We start from the raw sequence: 20596 nt of genomic DNA, 5'->3' as shown, positions 1-20596 counted from the left end.
GGTGAGTGAGGTGAGTGAGAGATTGAGTGAGTGAGTGGGTGGGTGAGGTGAGTGAGGGTGGGGTGAGTGAGAGATTGAGTGAGTGGGTGGGTGAGGTGAGTGAGTGGGTGAGTGAGTGAGGGTGGGGTTAGTGGGAGATTGAGTGAGTGGGTGGGTGAGTGAGGGGGTGGGTGAGGGGGTGAGTGAGGGGGTGAGTGAGGGGGTGAGTGAGGGTGGGGTTAGTGGGAGATTGAGTGAGTGGGTGGGTGAGTGAGGGGGTGAGGGGGTGGGTGAGAGGGTGAGTGAGAGGGTGAGTGAGGGGGTGAGTGAGGGGGTGAGGGGTGAGCGAGGGGGTGAGGCTGAGTTAGGTCGTAGCCGGTGAGGAAGAGGCGGAGCCACTCACCTGGTGAGCAACAGGGGGATGAGTCAGTGGATGAGTGAGTGGGTGGGTGGGAGGTTGAGTGAGAGGATGGGTGAGCGAGGGCGTGAGTGGGTGGGAGGCTGTGTGTGGTGGTGTGTGTGTGTGTGAGGAGGCACTTGGTGGTGTGTGTGTGTGTGAGGTGGCACGTGGTGGTGTGTGTGTGTGTGTGCGTGAGGTGACACGTGGTGGTGTGTGTGTGTGTGAGGAGGCACGTGGTGTGTGTGTGTGGAGGCACTTGGTAGTGGTGGTGTGCGTGTGTGAGGAGGCACGTGGTGGTGTGTGTGTGAGGAGGCACGTGGTAGTGGTGTGTGTGTGTGTGAGGTGGAAACGTGGTAGTGGTGTGTGTGAGGTGGCACGTGGTGTGTGTGTGTGTGAGGTGGCACGTGGTAGTGGTGTGTGTGTGTGAGGAGGCACGTGGTGTGTGTGTGTGTGAAGAGGCACGTGGTAGTGGTGTGTGTGTGTGTGTGTGAGGAGGCACGTGGTGTGTGTGTGTGAGGTGACACGTGGTAGCGGTGTGTGTGAGGAGGCACGTGGTGTGTGTGTGTGTGAGGAGGCACGTGGTGTGTGTGTGTGAGGAGGCACGTGGTGTGTGTGTGTGAGGAGGCACGTGGTAGTGGTGTGTGTGTGTGAGGTGACACGTGGTAGCGGTGTGTGTGTGTGTGTGAGGTGACACGTGGTAGTGGTGTGTGTGTGTGAGGAGGCACGTGGTAGTGGTGTGTGTGTGTGAGGTGACACGTGGTAGCGGTGTGTGTGTGTGTGTGAGGTGACACGTGGTAGTGGTGTGTGTGTGTGAGGAGGCACGTGGTGTGTGTGTGTGTGAAGAGGCACGTGGTAGTGGTGTGTGTGTGTGTGAGGAGGCACGTGGTGTGTGTGTGTGAGGTGACACGTGGTAGCGGTGTGTGTGAGGAGGCACGTGGTGTGTGTGTGTGTGTGGAGGCACGTGGTAGTGTGTGTGTGTGAGGAGGCACGTGGTGTGTGTGTGTGTGAGGAGGCACGTGGTGGTGTGTGTGTGAGGAGGCACGTGGTGTGTGTGTGTGTGAGGAGGCACGTGGTAGTGGTGTGTGTGTGAGGTGACACGTGGTAGCGGTGTGTGTGTGTGAGGAGGCACGTGGTGTGTGTGTGTGTGAGGTGACACGTGGTAGCGGTGTGTGTGAGGAGGCACGGTAGAGGTGGCGGTGGTGGCGGTAGCCTCACCTCTGACGGGCGCCCCGTCCATGATCTCGTACTTAGCGATGGTGTCGTTCTCGTGAAACACGTTGGGACCGCTCCCCGTGGTCTCGCGCCGACAGATGTCAATCTCCATGTGCTTGATCTTGATACGCACCAGCAGGAAGTAGATCTTCCCCACGATCACGTCCTTCAGGTGGTACCTGCATAGCAACAACAACCACCACCACCACGATCACGTCCTTCAGGTGGTACCTGCATAGCAACAACAACCACCACCACAGACACCATGAACACGTCCTTCAGGTGGTACCTGCATAGCAACAACAACCACCACCACAGACACCATGAACACGTCCTTCAGATGGTACCTGCATAGCAACAACAACCACAACCACAGACACCATGAACACGTCCTTCAGGTGGTACCTGCATAGCAACAACAACAACCACCACAGACACCACGATCACGTCCTTCAGATGGTACCTGCATAGCAACAACAACAACCACCACCACGATCACGTCCTTCAGATGGTACCTGCATAGCAACAACCACCACACAGACACCATGAACACGTCCTTCAGGTGGTACCTGCATAGCAACAACCACCACCACCACGATCATGTCCATCAGATGGTACCTGCATAGCAACAACAACAACCACCACCATCAACACGTCCTTCAGATGGTACCTGCATAGCAACAACAACCACCACCACCATGAACACGTCCTTCAGGTGGTACCTGCATAGCAACAACAACAACCATCACCACGATCACGTCCTTCAGGTGGTACCTGCATAGCAACAACAACCACCATCACCACGATCACGTCCTTCAGATGGTACCTGCATAGCAACAACAACCACCACCACCATGAACACGTCCTTCAGGTGGTACCTGCATAGCAACAACCACCACCAAAGACACAGATCCCCCATATAGCCTTAAGAGAATGTAGGGGCAAGTGCTGCACGCGGTTCGCCTGCTGCACCACGAACCCGGCAAATCTGGGTTCGATTCCTCACTCACGCTCAACACCGGTGACAGTCACCTGCACCGGTCCTGGGACTCCCCTAGGCCGACTCGGCCTCAAAAAATGAGGTACCTGGTGTAGTGGTGTGTAGTCAACATCGGCCCTGGGGAGACAAAGGCGGCCGGGCGTGGTGCTGGCCACCCACCCCCTCGTGTGCCGTGCCGGCCTTCACAGGTGCTGCTGCTGCTCGCTAACAGCACTTGCCCCTACAGTCTGTTGCAGGCTACACGGGGGATCTTTGTCTTTGTTTGGACGAGAGAGTGACCGGGTGAGTAGCGGCGGGTGAGCATGCGTATGTGCGGGTGAGCGAGCGAGTAGGCGAGTGAGTGAGGGGGTGAGCGAGCGAGCGAGTAGGCGAGTGAGTGAGGGGGTGAGTGAGCGAGCGATTAGGTGAGTGAGTGAGGAGGTGAGCGAGCGAGTAGGCGAGTGAGTGAGGGGGTGAGTGAGCGAGCGAGTAGGCGAGTGAGTGAGGGGGTGAGTGAGCGAGCGAGTAGGCGAGTGAGTGAGGGGGTGAGTGAGCGAGCGATTAGGTGAGTGAGTGAGGGGGTAAGCGAGCGAGTAGGCGAGTGAGTGAGGGGGTGAGTGAGCGAGCGATTAGGTGAGTGAGTGAGGGGGTGAGTGAGCGAGGGGGCGAGTCAGCGAGCGGGCGAGTGAGCGAGCGGGCGGGCGAATGAGCGAGTGGACGAGTGAGCGAGCGGACGAGTGAGCGAGCGCAGCGAGTGAGCGAGCGGGCGAGTGAGCGAGCGGTGAATGAGCAAGCTGGTGAGTGAGCGAGCGGGTGAGTGAGCGAGGGGGTGAGTGAGCGAGCGGTGAGGGAGCGAGCGGGTGAGTGAGCGAGTGGGTGAGTGAGCGAGCGGTGAGTGAGCGGGTGAGTGCGTGAGCAAGTGATTAATTGAGCGGGTGAGTGAGTGAGCGAGCAGTGAATGAGCGAGCGGTGAGTGAGCGAGCGGGTGAGTGAGCGAATGGTGAGTGAGCGAGCGGTGAGTGAGCGAGCGGGTGAGTGAGCGAGCAAGCGGGCAAGTGAGCGGGTGAGTGAGCGTGCGGTGAGTGAGCGAGCGAGCGGTGAGAGCGAGCGGGCGAATGAGCGAGCAGGTGAGTGAGCGAGCGGGTGAGTGAGCGAGGGGTGAGTGAGCGAGCGGGTGAGTGAGCGAGGGGTGAGTGAGCGAGCGGGTGAGTGAGTGAGCGAGTGAGTGAACGAGCGGGTGAGTGAGCAAGTGGGTAAGTGAGCGAGTGGTGAGTGAGCGAGCGGGTGAGTGAGTGAGCAAGCGGAAGAGTGGTGAGTGAGCGAGCGAGCGGTGAGAGAGCGAGCGGGCGAATGAGCGAGCGGGTGAGTGAGCGAGCGGGTGAGTGAGCGAGTGGTGAGTGAGCGAGCGGTGAGTGAGCGAGCGGGTGAGTGAGCGAGTGGGTGAGTGAGCGAGCGGTGAGTGAGCGAGCGGTGAGTGAGCGAGCGGTGAGTGAGCGGGCGAGTGAGCGAGCTGGTGAGCGAGCGGTGAGTCAGCGAGCGGGTGAGTGAGCGGGTGAGTGAGTGAGCGGGTGAGTGAGCGAGCGGATGAGTGAGCGTGCGGGTGAGTGAGTGAGCGAGCAAGCGGGCAAGTGAGCGGGTGAGTGAGCGAGCGGGTGAGTGAGCGAGCGAGTAGGCGAGTGAGTGAGGGGGTGAGTGAGCGAGCGAGTAGGTGAGCGAGCGAGTAGGTGAGCGAGCGAGTAGGTGAGCGAGCGAGGGGGGAGTGAGCGAGGGGGCGAGTGAGCGAGCGGGCGAGTGAGCGAGCGGGCGAGTGAGCGAGCGGTGAGTGAGTGAGAGGGTGAGTGAGCGCGCGGGTGAGTGAGCGAGCGGTGAGTGAGCGAACGGGTGAGTGAGCGAGCGGTGGTGAGTGAGCGAGCGGGTAAGCGAGCGAGTGAGCGAGCGGCGAGTGAGTGAGCGGGTGAGTGAGCGAGCGGCGAGTGAGCGAGCGGCGAGTGAGCGAGCGGCGAGTGAGCGAGCGGCGAGTGAGCGAGCGGCGAGTGAGCGAGCGGCGAGTGAGCAAGCGGGTGAGTGAGCGAGTGGTGAGTGAGCGAGCGGGTGAGTGAGCGAGCGGGTGAGTGAGCGAGCGGGTGAGTGAGCGAGCCGTGAGTGAGCGAGCGGTGAGTGAGCGAGCGGTGAGTGAGCGAGCAAGTGGGCAAGTGAGCGGGTGAGTGAGCAAGTGGTGAGTGAGCGAGCAAGCGGGCAAGTGAGCGGGTGAGTAAGCGAGCGGTGAGTGAACGAGCGGGTGAGTGAGCGGGTGAGTGAGCGAGCGGTGAGTGAACGAGCGGGTGAGTGAGCGGGTGAGTGAGCGAGCGGTGAGTGAACGAGCGGGTGAGTGAGCGGGTGAGTGAGCGAGCGGTGAGTGAACGAGCGGGTGAGTGAGCGGGTGATGGCGTGGGCGAGTGAGTGAGAGGGTGAGTCAGCGACCGGTGAGTGAGTGAGTGTGAGCGAGTGAGCGAGCGAGTGAACGGGCGAGAGAGCGAGCGAGCAAGCGGTGAGTGAACGTGCGGTCAGTGAGCGAGCGGTGAGTGAGTGGGTGATGGCGTGGGCGAGAGGGTAAGTGAGCAGTGAGTGAGTGAGTGAGCAAGTGGTGAGTGAGCGAGCGAGCGGGTGAGTGAGCAAGCAGGTGAGTGAGCGAGCGGTGAGTGAGCGAGCGGTGAGTGAGTGTGAGTGAGTGAGCGAGCGAGCGAATGAGCGAGTGGGTGAGTGAGCGAGCGGGTGAGTGAGCGAGCGGTGAGTGAGTGAGCGGTGAGTGAGCGAGCCGGTGAGTGAGCGAGCGGTGAGTGAGCGAGCGGTGAGTGAGCGAGCGGTGAGTGAGCGAGCGGTGAGTGAGCGAGCGGTGAGTGAGCGAGCGGTGAGTGAGCGAGCGGGTGAGTGAGCGAGCAAGCGGGCAAGTGAGCGGGTGAGTGAGAGGGTGAGTCAGCGACCGGTGAGTGAGTGAGTGAGTGAGCGAGCGAGTGAGTGAGCGAGCGAGCGAGCGGTGAGTGAGTGAGCGAGTAGGTGAGTGAACATGCGGTCAGTGAGCGAGCGGTGAGTGAGCGAGCGGTGAGCGAGCGGTAAGCAAGCGGGTGAGTGAGTGAGCGAGCGAGCGAGCGGTGAGTGAGTGAGCGAGTAGGTGAGTGAACATGCGGTCAGTGAGTGAGCGAGTGGTGAGCGAGCGGTGAGCGAGCGGGTGAGTGAGAGAGCGGGTGAGTGAGCGAGCGGGTGAGTGAGCGAGCGGGCGAATGAGCGAGTGGGCGAATGATCGAGCGGGTGAGTGAGTGATGGTGAGTCAGCGACCGGTGAGTGAGTGAGCGGGTGAGTGAGTGAGTGTGTGAGCGGGTGAGTGAGTGAGTGTGTGGGTGTGTGTGTGAGTGAGTGACGGGCTAGAGAAGAGATGGAGTGACGTGGTACAGGAGGACGTGGAGCTGAGTGGACTTGCCGATGACTGGTACCAGCGGTGTCAAGATCGGCCTCTGTGGAGGAGGCTCATGAAGGACGCTACTGGGCAGTTAGAGGCAGTCACCCTCCAACAACAACGGAGGGCGGAGGAGCGACGCTCACAACAACGAGCGACGCTCACAACAACGAGCGGAGCGCTGGGTGGCTAAAGCACAGCAGGTTGGCACAGTAGGGGGCACAGGTGGTGCATCAGCCAGTCATCTCAGTCAGTCGACCCGTGGCACCTGGGTCTGCCCCGTGGCCTCATTGTGCACATGGCCTGGCACAAGCGTCATGGTGATGTCACCACCACTTAGTGGCAAATGGCGGTTGTTGTTGTTGTGTGGGTGAGTGTGTGGGTTGAGTGTGTGGGTGAGTGTGTGGGTGAGTGTGTGGGTGAGTGTGTGGGTGTGTGGTTGAGTGTGTGTGAGTGAGTGTGTGGGTGAGTGTGTGGTTGAGTGTGAGGGTGAGTGTGTAGTTGAGTGTGTGTGAGTGAGTGTGTGGGTGAGTGTGTGGGTGAGTGTGTGGGTTGAGTGTGTGGTTGAGTGTGTGGGCGAGTGTGTGGGTGAGTGTGTGGGTGAGTGTGTGGATGAGTGTGTGGGCGAGTGTGTGAGTGTGTGGTTGAGTGTGTGCTTGAGTGTGTGGTTGAGTGTGTGTGTGTGTGACTGAGTGTGTGGGTGTGTGGGTTGAGTGTGCGGTTGAGTGTGCGGGTGAGTGTGTGGGTGAGTGTGTAGTTGAGTGTGTGTGAGTGAGTGTGTGGATGAGTGTGTGGGCGAGTGTGTGAGTGTGTGGTTGAGTGTGTGGGTTGAGTGTGTGGGTTGAGTGTGTGGGTGAGTGTGTGGGTGAGTGTGTGGTTGAGTGTGTGGGCGAGTGTGTGAGTGTGTGGTTGAGTGTGTGGTTGAGTGTGTGGTTGAGTGTGTGGGTGAGTGTGTGGGTGAGTGTGTGGATGAGTGTGTGGGCGAGTGTGTGGGCGAGTGTGTGGTTGAGTGTGTGCTTGAGTGTGTGGTTGAGTGTGTGTGTGTGACTGAGTGTGTGGGTGAGTGTGTGGTTGAGTGTGCGGGTGAGTGTGTGGGTGAGTGTGTAGTTGAGTGTGTGTGAGTGAGTGTGTGGATGAGTGTGTGGGCGAGTGTGTGAGTGTGTGGTTGAGTGTGTGGGTTGAGTGTGTGGGTTGAGTGTGTGGGTTGAGTGTGTGGGTGAGTGTGTGGTTGAGTGTGTGGTTGAGTGTGTGGTTGAGTGTGTGGTTGAGTGTGTGGGTGAGTGTGTGGGTGAGTGTGTGGATGAGTGTGTGGGCGAGTGTGTGAGTGTGTGGTTGAGTGTGTGGGTGAGTGTGTGGATGAGTGTGTGGGCGAGTGTGTGGGCGAGTGTGTGGGCGAGTGTGTGAGTGTGTGGTTGAGTGTGTGGGTGAGTGTGTGGTTGAGTGTGTGGTTGAGTGTGTGGTTGAGTGTGTGGTTGAGTGTGTGGGTTGAGTGTGTGGTTGAGTGTGTGGGTGAGTGTGTGGGTGAGTGTGTGGGTTGAGTGTGTGGGTTGAGTGTGTGGGTGAGTGTGTGGGTGAGTGTGTGGGTGAGTGTGTGGGTGAGTGTGTGGGTGAGTGTGTGGGTGAGTGTGTGAGCGAGTGTGTGAGCGAGTGTGTGGTTGAGTGTGTGGGTTGAGTGTGTGGGTGAGTGTGTGGGTGAGTGTGTGGGTGAGTGTGTGGGTGAGTGTGTGGGTTGAGTGTGTGAGTGAGTGTGTGGGTGAGTGTGTGGGTTGAGTGTGTGGGTTGAGTGTGTGGGTGAGTGTGTGGGTGAGTGTGTGTGAGTGAGTGTGTGGGTGAGTGTGTGGGTGAGTGTGTGGGTGAGTGTGTGGGTTGAGTGTGTGGGTGAGTGTGTGGGTGAGTGTGTAGGTGAGTGTGTGGGTTGAGTGTGTGGGTTGAGTGTGTGGGTTGAGTGTGTGGGTTGAGTGTGTGGTTGAGTGTGTGGGTGAGTGTGTGGTTGAGTGTGTGGGTGAGTGTGTGAGAGGGTGATGGTGTGGGCGAGCGGTGAGCAAGCGAGCGGTGAGCGGTGAGCGGCGAGCGGTGAGCAGCCCCTCACTTTGACTTGTTGTACTCGAACTCGATGTGGAGGCAGTCCTCAATGCCGACCTCCATCTTGATGGGGTTGTTGAGCTCTGGGTAGGTGCTCAGCGTGTGGACCAGCAGCTCCATCTCCTTCACCACGTCGCTCAATCGGCGCGACATCGTCGCTCGCAGGAAGTACCTGGTGCAACGGCATCGTCAACGTCATCAACGTCATCGTCGTCAACGTCGTCATCGTCGTCGACGTCGTCATCACCATCGTCGTCAACGTCGTCATCGTCAACGTCATCACCGTCAACGTCATCACCGTCATCGACGTCGTCATCACCATCGTCGTCAATGTCATCACCGTCAACGTCATCGTCAACGTCATCGTCGTCGACGTCGTCATCACCATCGTCGTCAATGTCATCATCGTCAACGTCAACGTCACCATCGTCAACGTAACCATCGTCAACGTCACCGTCGTCAACGTCAACGTCACCGTCATCATCGTCAACATCACCGCCGTCATCACCATCGTCGTCAATGTCATCATCGTCAACGTCACCGTCACCATCGTCATCGTCACCGTCATCATCGTCATCGTCACCGTCGTCAACGTCACCATCACCATCGTCAACGTCACCGTCAACGTCACCGTCGTCAATGTCAACGTCACCATCGTCAACGTCAACGTCACCATCGTCAACATCACCGTCATCACCGTCAACGTCACCATCACCATCATCATCGTCAACGTTACCGTCATCAACGTCAATGTCACCGTCACCGTCACCATCGTCAACATCATCGTCAACATCACCGTCATCATCGTCAACGTCACCATCGTCAATGTCACCATCGTCAACGTCACTGTCACCATCGTCAACGTCATCACTGTCACCATCATCATCGTCAACGTCGTCATTATGATCATCATCGTCTCTACGTCGTCATAATCGTCGACGTTGTCATTACTGTTGGCTGTCTCCACGCGTGTCTCCCCGTGCACCCACGTGGTCTCCCCGTGTGTACCCACGTGGTCTCCCCGTGTGTGCCCACGTGGTCTCCCCGTGTGTACCCACGTGGTCTCCCCGTGTGTACCCACGTGGTCTCCCCGTGTGTACCCACGTGGTCTCCCCGTGTGTGCCCACGTGGTCTCCCCGTGTGTGCCCACGTGGTCTCCCCGTGTGTACCCACGTGGTCTCCCCGTGTGTACCCACGTGGTCTCCCCGTGTGTACCCACGTGGTCTCCCCGTGTGTACCCACGTGGTCTCCCCGTGTGTGCCCACGTGGTCTCCCCGTGTGTGCCCACGTGGTCTCCCCGTGTGTACCCACGTGGTCTCCCTGTGTACCCACGTGGTCTCCCCGTAGGTAGGTAGGTTGGTAGGTAGATGGATGGGTGAGTGCGTGAGTGGGCGGGTGAGTTAGTAACCGAGTGAGTGGGTTGGCAGGGGAGACAGTAGCTGGATGGGTAGGTGGGTGGGCGGGCGGGTGGTGGGTGGGTAGGTGGGCCGGTAGGTGGGTTGGTAAGTGGATAGGTGTGTGGGTAGTTGGGTAGGTGGGTGGCTAGGTGGGTCGGGGTTGGTAGGTGGTTGGGTAGATAGGTGGGTGGGTAGGTGAGTGGATGAGTAGGGAAGGTGGGTCGGCGGGTGCAACGGTAGGCGGGTGAGCGAGCGAGCGTGAGTCCACGCGAGTCCGATGGAGCGAGTACGCAGGTGTCCGTGGGGGCGTGCCGGTGCTGTCCACCCTCTCGTGCGCCGTGCCAGCTTTCACAATGCCCTGCTGCTGCTGCTGCTGCCGCTCACCAACAGCACTTGACCCTCCAGGCCGTCAGAGTCCACGAAATTCTCGCGTTCACGAGTCTATCGGTTTACGAGTCCGAGTTCTACAGTCAACGTCTCCGAGTCTATGAGCGAGTCTGTGAGCGAGTCTGTGAGCATGAGTCTGTGTGAGTGAGTCTGTGAGTGAGTCTGTGAGCGAGTCTGTGAGTGAGTTTGTGAGCGAGTCTGTGAGCGAGTCTATGAGTGAGTCTGTGAGTGAGTCTGTGAGTGAGTCTGTGTGAGCGAGTCTGTGAGCGAGTCTATGAGTGAGTCTGTGAGTGAGTCTGTGAGTGAGTCTGTGAGCGAGTCTGTGAGCGAGTCTGTGAGCGAGTCTGTGAGCGAGTCTGTGAGTGAGTCTGTGAGTGAGTCTGTGTGAGTGAGTCTGTGAGCGAGTCTATGAGTGAGTCTGTGAGTGAGTCTGTGAGTGAGTCTGTGAGTGAGTCTGTGAGCGAGTCTGTGAGCATGAGTCTGTGAGCGAGTCTGTGAGCGAGTCTGTGAGCGAGTCTGTGAGCATGAGTCTGTGTGAGCGAGTCTGTGAGCATGAGTCTGTGTGAGTGAGTCTGTGTGAGTGAGTCTGTGAGCGAGTCTGTGAGAGCGTCTGTGAGCGAGTCTGTGAGTGTGAGTGTGAGCGAGTCTGTGAGCGAGTCTGTGAGTGAGTCTGTGAGCGAGTCTGTGAGCGAGTCTGTGAGCATGAGTCTGTGTGAGTGAGTCTGTGAGCGAGTTTGTGAGCGAGTCTGTGAGCGAGTCTGTGAGTGAGTCTGTGTGCGAGTCTGTGGGTGAGTCTGTGAGCGAGTCTGTGAGCGAGTCTGTGAGTGAGTCTGTGAGTGAGTCTGTGAGCATGAGTCTGTGTGAGTGAGTCTGTGAGCGAGGCTGTGTGCGAGTCTGTGAGCGAGTCTGTGAGTGAGTCTGTGAGCGAGTCTGTGAGCGAGTCTGTGAGCATGAGTCTGTGTGAGTGAGTCTGTGAGCGAGTTTGTGAGCGAGTCTGTGAGCGAGTCTGTGAGTGAGTCTGTGTGCGAGTCTGTGTGCGAGTCTGTGGGTGAGTCTGTGAGCGAGTCTGTGAGCGAGTCTGTGAGTGAGTCTGTGAGTGAGTCTGTGAGCATGAGTCTGTGTGAGTGAGTCTGTGAGCGAGGCTGTGTGCGAGTCTGTGAGCGAGTCTGTGAGTGAGTCTGTGTGAGTGAGTCTGTGTGAGTGAGTCTGTGAGTGAGTCTGTGAGTGAGTCTGTGAGCGAGTCTGTGAGCGAGGCTGTGAGTGAGTCTGTGAGTGAGTCTGTGAGTGAGTCTGTGAGCGAGTCTGTGAGTGAGTCTGTGAGCGAGTCTGTGAGTGAGTCTGTGAGTATGAGTCTGTGAGCATGAGTCTGTGAGTGAGTCTGTGAGCGAGTCTGTGAGTGAGGCTGTGAGTGAGTCTGTGAGTGAGTCTGTGAGTGAGTCTGTGAGTGAATCTGTGAGTGAGACTGTGAGTGAGTCTGTGAGTGAGTCTGTGAGTGAGTCTGTGAGCGAGTCTGTGAGCGAGTCTGTGAGTGAGTCTGTGAGTGAGTCTATGAGTGAGTCTGTGAGTGAGTCTGTGAGTGAGTTTGTGAGCGAGTCTGTGAGTGAGTCTGTGAGTGAGTCTGTGAGTGAGTCTGTGTGAGTGAGTCTGTGAGCGAGTCTATGAGTGAGTCTATGAGCGAGTCTGTGAGTGAGTCTGTGAGCGAGTCTGTGAGCGAGTCTGTGGGCGAGTCTGTGAGTGAGTCTGTGAGTGAGTCTGTGAGCGAGTCTGTGAGCGAGTCTGTGGGTGAGTCTGTGGGTGAGTCTGTGAGTGAGTCTGTGAGTGAGTCTGTGTGCGTGAGTCTGTGTGCGAGTCTGTGAGCGAGTCTGTGAGTGAGTTTGTGAGTGAGTCTGTGAGTGAGTCTGTGAGTGAGTGTGAGCGAGTCTGTGAGTGAGTCTGTGAGTGAGTCTGTGAGTGAGTCTGTGAGCGAGTCTGTGAGCGAGTCTGTGTGAGTGAGTCTATGAGCGAGTCTGTGAGCGAGTCTGTGAGCGAGTCTGTGAGTGAGTCTGTGTGAGCGAGTCTGTGAGCGAGTCTGTGAGCGAGTCTGTGAGCGAGTCTATGAGCGAGGCTGGGTGAGTCTATGAGTGAGTCCATGAGCGAGTCTATGAGTGAGTCTATGAGTGAGTCTATGAGTCTATGAGTGAGTCTATGAGTGAGTCTGTGAGTCTATGAGCGAGTCTGTGAGCGAGTCTATGAGCAAGTCTGTGAGCGAGGCTGAGTGAGTCTGTGAGTGAGTCTGTGAGTGAGTCTGTGAGTGAGTCTGTGAGCGAGTCTGTGAGCGAGTATGTGAGCGAGTCTGTGAGCGAGTCTGAGTCTGTGAGCCTATGAGTGCGTCTATGAGTCAACCTGAGTCCACCTGAGTCCACCTGAGTCCACCTGAGCCCACCTGAGCTTGACGTTCTGTCCCGAGTAGCTCTCGTAGGGTTTCTCGACGTGCGTGAACTCAAAGTCGAAGGACTGCGACTGAGTGAGCTCGCCGGGGCGTGCCACGTCCTTCACCAGCGACACGAACTCGTGGTGGTTGCCTCGGTCGTAGTACAGCTCTGAGAGACACACAAAGGGAAAGGGGTCGCGCACCCCGCCGTTGACGGAACGTTGGGAGGCAAGTGTTGAGTCTTTGGTGCAGTGTTGAGTCGATGGTGCAGTGTTGAGTCTACGGTGCAGTGTTGAGTCTACGGTGCAGTGTTGAGTCTATGGTGCGGTGTTGAGTCTATGGTGCGGTGTTGAGTCTATGGGCAGTGTTGAGTCTATGTGCAGTGTTGAGTCTATGGTGCAGTGTTGAGTCTACGGTGCGGTGTTGAGTCTATGGTGCAGTGTTGAGTCTATGGTGCGGTGTTGAGTCTATGGTGCAGTGTTGAGTCTATGGGCAGTGTTGAGTCTATGGGCAGTGTTGAGTCTATGTGCAGTATTGAGTCTATGGTGCAGTGTTGAGTCTACGGTGTGGTGTTGAGTCTATGGTGCAGTGTTGAGTCTATGGTGCAGTGTTGAGTCTACGGTGCAGTGTTGAGTATATGGTGCAGTGTTGAGTATATGGTGCCGTGTTTAGTCTATGGGCAGTGTTGAGTCTATGGTGCAGTGTTGAGACTATGGTGCAGTGTTGAGTCTATGGTGCAGTGTTGAGTCTATGGTGCAGTTGAGTCTATGGTCCAGTGCTGAGTCTATGGTGCAGTGTTGAGTCCATGGTGCAGTGTTGAGTCCATGGTGCAGTGTTGAGTATATGGTGCAGTGTTGAGTCTATTGTGCAGTGTTGAGTCTATGGTGCAGTGTTGAGTCTATGGTGCAGTGTTGAGTCTATGGTGCAGTGTTGAGTCTATGGTGCAGTGTTGAGTCTATGGTGCAGCGTTGAGTCTATGGTGCAGTGTTGAGTCTATGGTGCAGTGTTGAGTCTATGGTGCAGTGTTGAGTCTATGGTGCGGTGTTGAGTCTACGGTGCGGTGTTGAGTCTACGGTGCAGTGTTGAGTCTATGGTGCAGTGTTGAGTCTATGGTGCAGTGTTGAGTCTATGGTGCGGTGTTGAGTCTATGGTGCGGTGTTGAGTCTATGGTGCAGCGTTGAGTCTATGGTGCAGTGTTGAGTATATGGTGCCGTGTTTAGTCTATGGGCAGTGTTGAGTCTATGGTGCAGTGTTGAGTCTATGGTGCAGTGTTGAGTCTATGGTGCAGTGTTGAGTCTATGGTGCAGTGTTGAGTCTATGGTGCAGTGTTGAGTCTATGGTCCAGTGCTGAGTCTATTGTGCAGTGTTGAGTCCATGGTGCAGTGTTGAGTCCATGGTGCAGTGTTGAGTATATGGTGCAGTGTTGAGTCTATTGTGCAGTGTTGAGTCTATGGGCAGTGTTGAGTCTATGGTGCAGTGTTGAGTCTATGGTGCAGTGTTGAGTCTATGGTGCAGTGTTGAGTCTGTGATGCAGTGTTGAGTCTGTGGTGCAGTGTTGAGTCTGTGGTGCAGTGTTGGGTCTACGGTGCAGTGTTGAGTCTACGGTGCAGTGTTGAGTCTATGGTGCAGTGTTGAGTCTATGGTGCAGTGTTGAGTCTACGGTGCAGTGTTGAGTCTACGGTGCAGTGTTGAGTCTAGGGGCAGTGTTGAGTCTATGGGTGGGCAGTGTTGAGTCTATGGTGCAGTGTTGAGTCTATGGGCAGTGTTGAGTCTATGGGGCAGTGTTGAGTCTATGGGCAGTGTTGAGTCTATCGGCTATACATGGGAAGTTGATTCCAGTGGAGGGGTGCAAGGAGGGAGGATCTTTGTCTTTGGAGTTTGTGTGATCTCCCCCTGTTCTACAGAGAGTGAGAGTGGAGTTTGTGTGATCTCCCCCTGTTCTACAGAGAGTGAGAGTGGAGTTTGTATGATCTCCCCGTGTTCTACAGAGAGTGGAGTTTGTGTGATCTCCCCCTGTTCTACAGAGTGAGAGTGGAGGTTGTGTGATCTCCCCGTGTTCTACAGAGAGTGAGAGTGGCGTTTGTATGATCTCCCCGTGTTCTACAGAGAGTGAGAGTGGAGTTTGTATGATCTCCCCGTGTTCTACAGAGAGTGAGAGTGGAGTTTGTATGATCTCCCCGTGTTCTACAGAGAGTCAGAGTGCAGTTTGTGTGATCTCCCCGTGTTCTACAGAGAGTGAGAGTGGAGTTTGTTTGATCTCCCCGTGTTCTACAGAGAGTCAGAGTGGAGTTTGTGTGATCTCCCCGTGTTCTACAGAGAGTGAGAGTGGAGTTTGTGTGATCTCCCCGTGTTCTACAGAGAGTGAGAGTGGAGTTTGTATGATCTCCCCGTGTTCTACAGAGAGTCAGAGTGGAGTTTCTATAATCTCCCCGTGTTCTACAGACAGTGAGAGTGGAGTTTGTATGATCTCCCCGTGTTCTACAGAGTGAGTGAGTGGAGTTTGTATGATCTCCCCCTGTTCTACAGAGAGTGGAGTTTGTATGATCTCCCCGTGTTCTACAGAGAGTCAGGTGGAGTTTCTATGATCTCCCCGTGTTCTACAGAGAGTGAGAGTGGAGTTTGTGTGATCTCCCCGTGTTCTACAGAGAGTGGAGTTTGTATGATCTCCCCGTGTTCTACAGAGAGTGAGAGTGGAGTTTGTATGATCTCCGCGTGTTCTACAGAGAGTGAGAGTGGAGTTTGTGTGATCTCCCCGTGTTCTACAGAGAGTGAGAGTGGAGTTTGTATGATCTCCCCGTGTTCTACAGAGAGTGAGAGTAGAGTTTGTATGATCTCCCCGTGTTCTACAGAGAGTCAGAGTGGAGTTTCTATGATCTCCCCGTGTTCTACAGAGAGTGAGAGTGGAGTTTGCGTGATCTCCCCGTGTTCTACAGAGAGTGAGAGTGGAGATTGTGTGATCTCCCCGTGTTCTACAGAGAGTGAGAGTGGAGTTTGTGTGATCTCTCCATGTTCTACAGGGAGTGAGAGTGGAGTTTGTATGATCTCCCCGTGTTCTACAGAGAGTGAGAGTGGAGTTTGTATGATCTCCCCGTGTTCTACAGAGAGTCAGAGTGGAGTTTCTATGATCTCCCCGTGTTCTACAGAGAGTGAGAGTGGAGTTTGCGTGATCTCCCCGTGTTCTACAGAGAGTGAGAGTGGAGTTTGTGTGATCTCCCCGTGTTCTACAGAGAGTGAGAGTGGAGTTTGTATGATCTCCCCGTGTTCTACAGAGAGTCAGAGTGGAGTTTGTGTGATCTCGCCGTGTTCTACAGAGAGTGAGAGTGGAGTTTGTATGATCTCCCCGTGTTCTACAGAGAGTGAGAGTGTAGTTTGTATGATCTCTCCGTGTTCTACAGAGAGTGAGAGTGGAGTTTCTATGATCTCCCCGTGTTCTACAGAGAGTGAGAGTGGAGTTTAAATGATCTCCCCGTGTTCTACAGAGTCAGAGTGGAGTTTGTATGATCTCCCCGTGTTCTAGAGAGAGTGAGAGTAGAGTTTGTATGATCTCCCCGTGTTCTACAGAGAGTGAGAGTGGAGTTTCTATGATCTCCCCGTGTTCTACAGAGTCAGAGTGGAGTTTGTATGATCTCCCCGTGTTCTAGAGAGAGTGAGAGTAAAGTTTGTATGATCTCCCCGTGTTCTACAGAGAGTGAGAGTGGAGTTTGTGTGATCTCCCCGTGTTCTACAGAGAGTCAGAGTGGAGTTTCTATGATCTCCCCGTGTTCTACAGATTCAGAGTGGAGTTTGTGTGATCTCCCCGTGTTCTACAGAGAGTGAGAGTGGAGTTTGTATGATCTCCCCGTGTTCTACAGAAAGTGAGAGTGGAGTTTGTGATCTCCCCGTGTTCTACAGAGAGTGAGAGTGGAGTTTGTGTGATCTCCCCGTGTTCTACAGAAAGTGAGAGTGGAGTTTGTGATCTCCCCGTGTTCTACAGAGAGTCAGAGTGGAGTTTGTGTGATCTCCCCGTGTTCTACAGAGAGTGAGAGTGGAGTTTGTCTGATCTCCCCCTGTTCTACAGAGAGTGAGAGTGGAGTTTGTGTGATCTCCCCGTGTTCTACAGAGAGTCAGAGTGGAGTTTCTATGATCTCCCCGTGTTCTACAGAGAGTGAAAGTGGAGTTTCTATGATCTTCCCAGTTCTACAGAGAGTGAGAGTGGAGTTTGTGTGATCTCCCCGTGTTCTACAGAGAGTGAGAGTGGAGTTTCTATGATCTCCGCCCCCCCCCCCCCTGTTCTCCATGGGTTTCCTCCCACATTCAAAGCCAATCCCACACCCAGCGGAACGGGAATTGGGCAAAACCACAACCCCACTGCTGAAAATAACCTGCAAATCACTCGACGGGAGCAGCAAGCAGCGATGACATCGCCCCCGCTAATACAAGAACCTGGGCAGGACCCTCCTGAACAAAGAGTCTTGAGACTCGGCGAGGCTATCCTGGGTGAAAGCAGCAGGATCGTGATAATCATCAGCATCATCATCATTCTTTCTGACGCGCCGATTGGCGAAGACTCCACTCGCGTGTGCGCACACACGCTCACACACACACTCACACACACTCACACACACACTCACACACACACACTCACACACACACACTCACGCTCACACACACACTCACACACACACACACACGCTCACACACACTCACACGCTCACACACACGCTCACACACTCACACACACTCACACACACACTCACACACACACGCTCACACACACACTCACACACACACACGCACACTCACACACACTCACACACACTCACACACACTCACGTGCGTTCACACACACACACATTCTCACACACGCACGTGTGTTCACACGCACGTGTGTTCACACGCACACATTCACACACACACACTCACACACACACTCACACACACACACTCACACACACTCACACACACTCACACACACTCACGTGCGTTCACACGCACACACACACTCACACACACTCACACACACACACGCACACACACACTCACACACACTCACACACACTCACACACACACACACGCACACTCACACACTCACACACACTCACGTGCGTTCACACACACACACATTCTCACACACGCACGTGTGTTCACACGCACGTGTGTTCACACGCACACATTCACACACACACACACTCACACACATTCACACACACACACTCACACACACTCACACACACTCACACACACTCACACACACTCACGTGCGTTCACACACACACACTCACACACGCACGTGTGTTCACACGCACACATTCACACACTCACACACTCTTACACACAGACACACGCACGTGCGTTCACACGCACACTCACACACATTCACACGCACGTGCGTTCACACACACGCACACTCACACACATTCACACGCACGTGCGTTCACACACACGCACGTGCGTTCACACGCACACTCTCACACTCACACACTCTCACACTCTCACACACTCTCACACACACTCTCACACACTCACACACACATTCACACTCACACACTCACACACACTCACACACTCTCACACACACATTCACACTCACACACACTCTCACATTCACACACACTCTCACACACTCACTCTCACACACACTCACACACACTCTCACACTCACACACACTCACACACACTCTCACATTCACACACGCACACTCACACACACTCACACACTCTCACACACACATTCACACTCACACACACACTCTCACACTCACTCTCACACACACTCTCACATTCACACACGCACACACACTCACACACACACTGTCACATTCACACACACACAGACACAGAGAGAGGTGAAGGCGCCGCTCGTGAACTGTGACCTCTGGAGGCCACGTGAGCGACAACTTGCACGGAGGGAGGAGGAGGTGGTGGAGAGTCGCCACTCGCTCGCCTCAGAAGCTGCCCCCCACCCCTAGTCAGGGTGGTGGGGGTGGTGGGGGGGGTGGTGGGGGTGATGGGGGGGTGGTGGGGGGGTGAGAGGGGGTAAGTGGAGGGGGATGGAGTTGACCTACTCTCTCTCTCTCTCTATCTCGCGTGGGCTCAGCGATGCCCCTCCAGGGCCTGAAGCCGACGGCTGTTAGCGAGCTCCTCTTGCACGCTCCGCCCCGGTCAAGGTTGGAGGAGGCAACAATCCCCCACGCCCGACCGCCTTTGTCTCCCACCCACGCGCACAGCCGGCACCTCGCGCACCACGTGGTGTCTCCACTCAGCACCACGTGGTGTCCCCCTCTCTGCCGGTCGCCACCCCGCGTCACCCCCCCCCCTCTCTCTCTCGTCTCCTCAGCCCCTCGGTGACGCTGAAAAGTCTCCCTGAGTCTCTCTCACGTCGAACCGTCTCCCAACCCCGTGTCTCTCCCCCCAGTGTCTCCCACCACCCCCCGTGTCTCCCTCCCCCCCCCGTGTCTCCCTCCCCCCCCCGTGTCTCCCTCCCCCCCCCGTGTCTCCCACCACCCCCCGTGTCCCCCCCCCCCAGTGTCTCCCACCACCCCCCGTGTCCCCCCCCCCGTGTCTCCCTCCCCCAGTGTCTCCCAACCCCGTGTCTCCCTCCCCCCAGTGTCTCCCCCCCGTGTCTCCCCCCCGTGTCTCCCACCCCCCAGTGTCTCCCCCCCCCCGTGTCCCCCCCCCCCCGTGTCTCCCTCCCCCCCCCGTGTCTCCCACCACCCCCCGTGTCCCCCCCCCCCCAGTGTCTCCCACCACCCCCCGTGTCCCCCCCCCCGTGTCTCCCTCCCCCAGTGTCTCCCAACCCCGTGTCTCCCTCCCCCCAGTGTCTCCCCCCCGTGTCTCCCCCCCGTGTCTCCCACCCCCCAGTGTCTCCCCCCCCCCGTGTCTCCCCCCCCAGTGTCTCCCCCCACCCGTGTCCCCCCCCCCCCCGTGTCTCCCTCCCCCCCCCCACCCGTGTCCCCCCCCCGTGTCTCCCTCCCCCCCCCAGTGTCTCCCCCCCCCCGTGTCTCCCCCCCGTGTCTCCCCCCACCCGTGTCCCCCCCAGTGTCTCCCTCCCCTTCCGTGTCTCCCCCCCGTGTCTCCCTCCCCCCCCCCCCCGTGTCTCCCCCCCAGTGTCTCCCCCCCCCCCGTGTCTCCCCCCCCCGTGTCTCCCTCCCCTCCCCGTGTCTCCCCCCCGTGTCTCCCTCCCCCCCCCCGTGTCTCCCCCCCCAGTGTCTCCCCCCCCCCGTGTCTCCCCCCCCCCGTGTCTCCCCCCCCGTGTCTCCCCCCCCAGTGTCTCCCCCCCCCCAGTGTCTCCCCCCCCAGTGTCTCCCCCCCCGTGTCTCCCCCCCCGTGTCTCCCTCCCCTCCCCGTGTCTCCCCCCCCAGTGTCTCCCCCCCCGTGTCTCCCTCCCCCCCCCGTGTCTCCCCCCCCGTGTCTCCCCCAGTGTCTCCCTCCCCCCCCTCTCACCGATCTGCCCCACGAACTCCACCTTGATGCCGCCGTGCTCCAGGCGCTTGCCGGGGTTCTTGAGCGACACGAGGAGGCGGCCGGCCACCGTCTCCCCGTCCACGAACACCGCGGGCGACCCGGGGCCTCCTCCCCCTCCTCCTCCTCCCCCTCCTGCTGCTGGCAGCCCCGCGGAGCCCGCGCGGCCCCTCGAGCCGCCGCCGCCGCCGCCTCCAGACGAGCCCGGCTCGGAGAGGCGCAGCTCGAGCGTGGCGCTCTGCCCGAGGCCGAAGAAACTCATGGCTCCGTCTCTCTCCTCCTCCTCCTCCTCTCTCCTCCTTCTCCTCCTCCTCGTGTCCTTCCTGTCTTCGAGTCGTTCCCCTCTCCTCCTCCTCCTCCTCGGGTCGTTCCTCTCCTCCCTCTTCTCCCTCTCCTCCTCCTCCTCGGGTCGTTCCTCCTCTCTCCTCCTCCTCCTTCTCTCTCCTCCTCCTTCTCCTCCTTCCGATGGAGGCGCCCGTGACCGGCCTTAGTGGTGGCAGGAGTGTGGTGGTGGTGGGGGAAGAGGAGGCGATGCGGTGACGTCACTCGCACGAGAAAAAGGGGGGGACACACACAAATGACGTCACGTCGCGTGCAAACGGCCGTTGCGTTTTGATCTCGCGCGGTGACGTCGCCGTGACGATGTTCTTGGTCGCGGTGACGTCGCGCCAAGAGAGGCGGTCCGCTTGCGATGGACGTCGCGCAAACAGACGGTCTGCTGCGATGACGTCACGATCTCGAGCGTGCCGATTGCTCTGACGTCATGTGGCGGCGTATGTGTGACGTCATGTCGTCACATTGCTCTGGGGTGATGTTGCTGCTTTCTGCGTTGGCATTGGTGCGTGAGCACAAAATAACAATTATCAAATAATAATTAGT

General features: G+C 57.3%; 1 protein-coding gene across 1 annotated transcript in view; it reads right to left on the bottom strand.

Moving 5' to 3' along the window:
• The window catches only part of LOC116955911 (vacuolar protein sorting-associated protein 26B-like), a 32019-nt gene extending 11710 nt beyond the window's left edge, over positions 1-20309 (bottom strand). The window contains exons 1-4 of the mRNA XM_076053693.1: positions 19700-20309; positions 12289-12445; positions 8090-8254; positions 1595-1770 (exon numbers count right to left, since the gene is read on the bottom strand). Of these exons, the coding sequence (XP_075909808.1) occupies positions 1595-1770; positions 8090-8254; positions 12289-12445; positions 19700-19979 (778 nt within the window). The 5' untranslated portion in view covers positions 19980-20309. The remainder of the gene's footprint in view (positions 1-1594; positions 1771-8089; positions 8255-12288; positions 12446-19699) is intronic.
• Between the last annotated feature and the right edge of the window lie 287 nt (positions 20310-20596).

Source organism: Petromyzon marinus, chromosome 62, assembly GCF_048934315.1.
Source record: "Petromyzon marinus isolate PM22_M1 ecotype Great Lakes invasive population chromosome 62, UKy_Petmar_22M1.pri1.0, whole genome shotgun sequence".
Taxonomy (NCBI): Eukaryota; Metazoa; Chordata; class Hyperoartia; order Petromyzontiformes; family Petromyzontidae; genus Petromyzon; species Petromyzon marinus.
The sequence above is the reverse complement of the archived record's forward strand: the minus strand, read 5'-3'. Positions and strand labels throughout refer to the sequence as shown.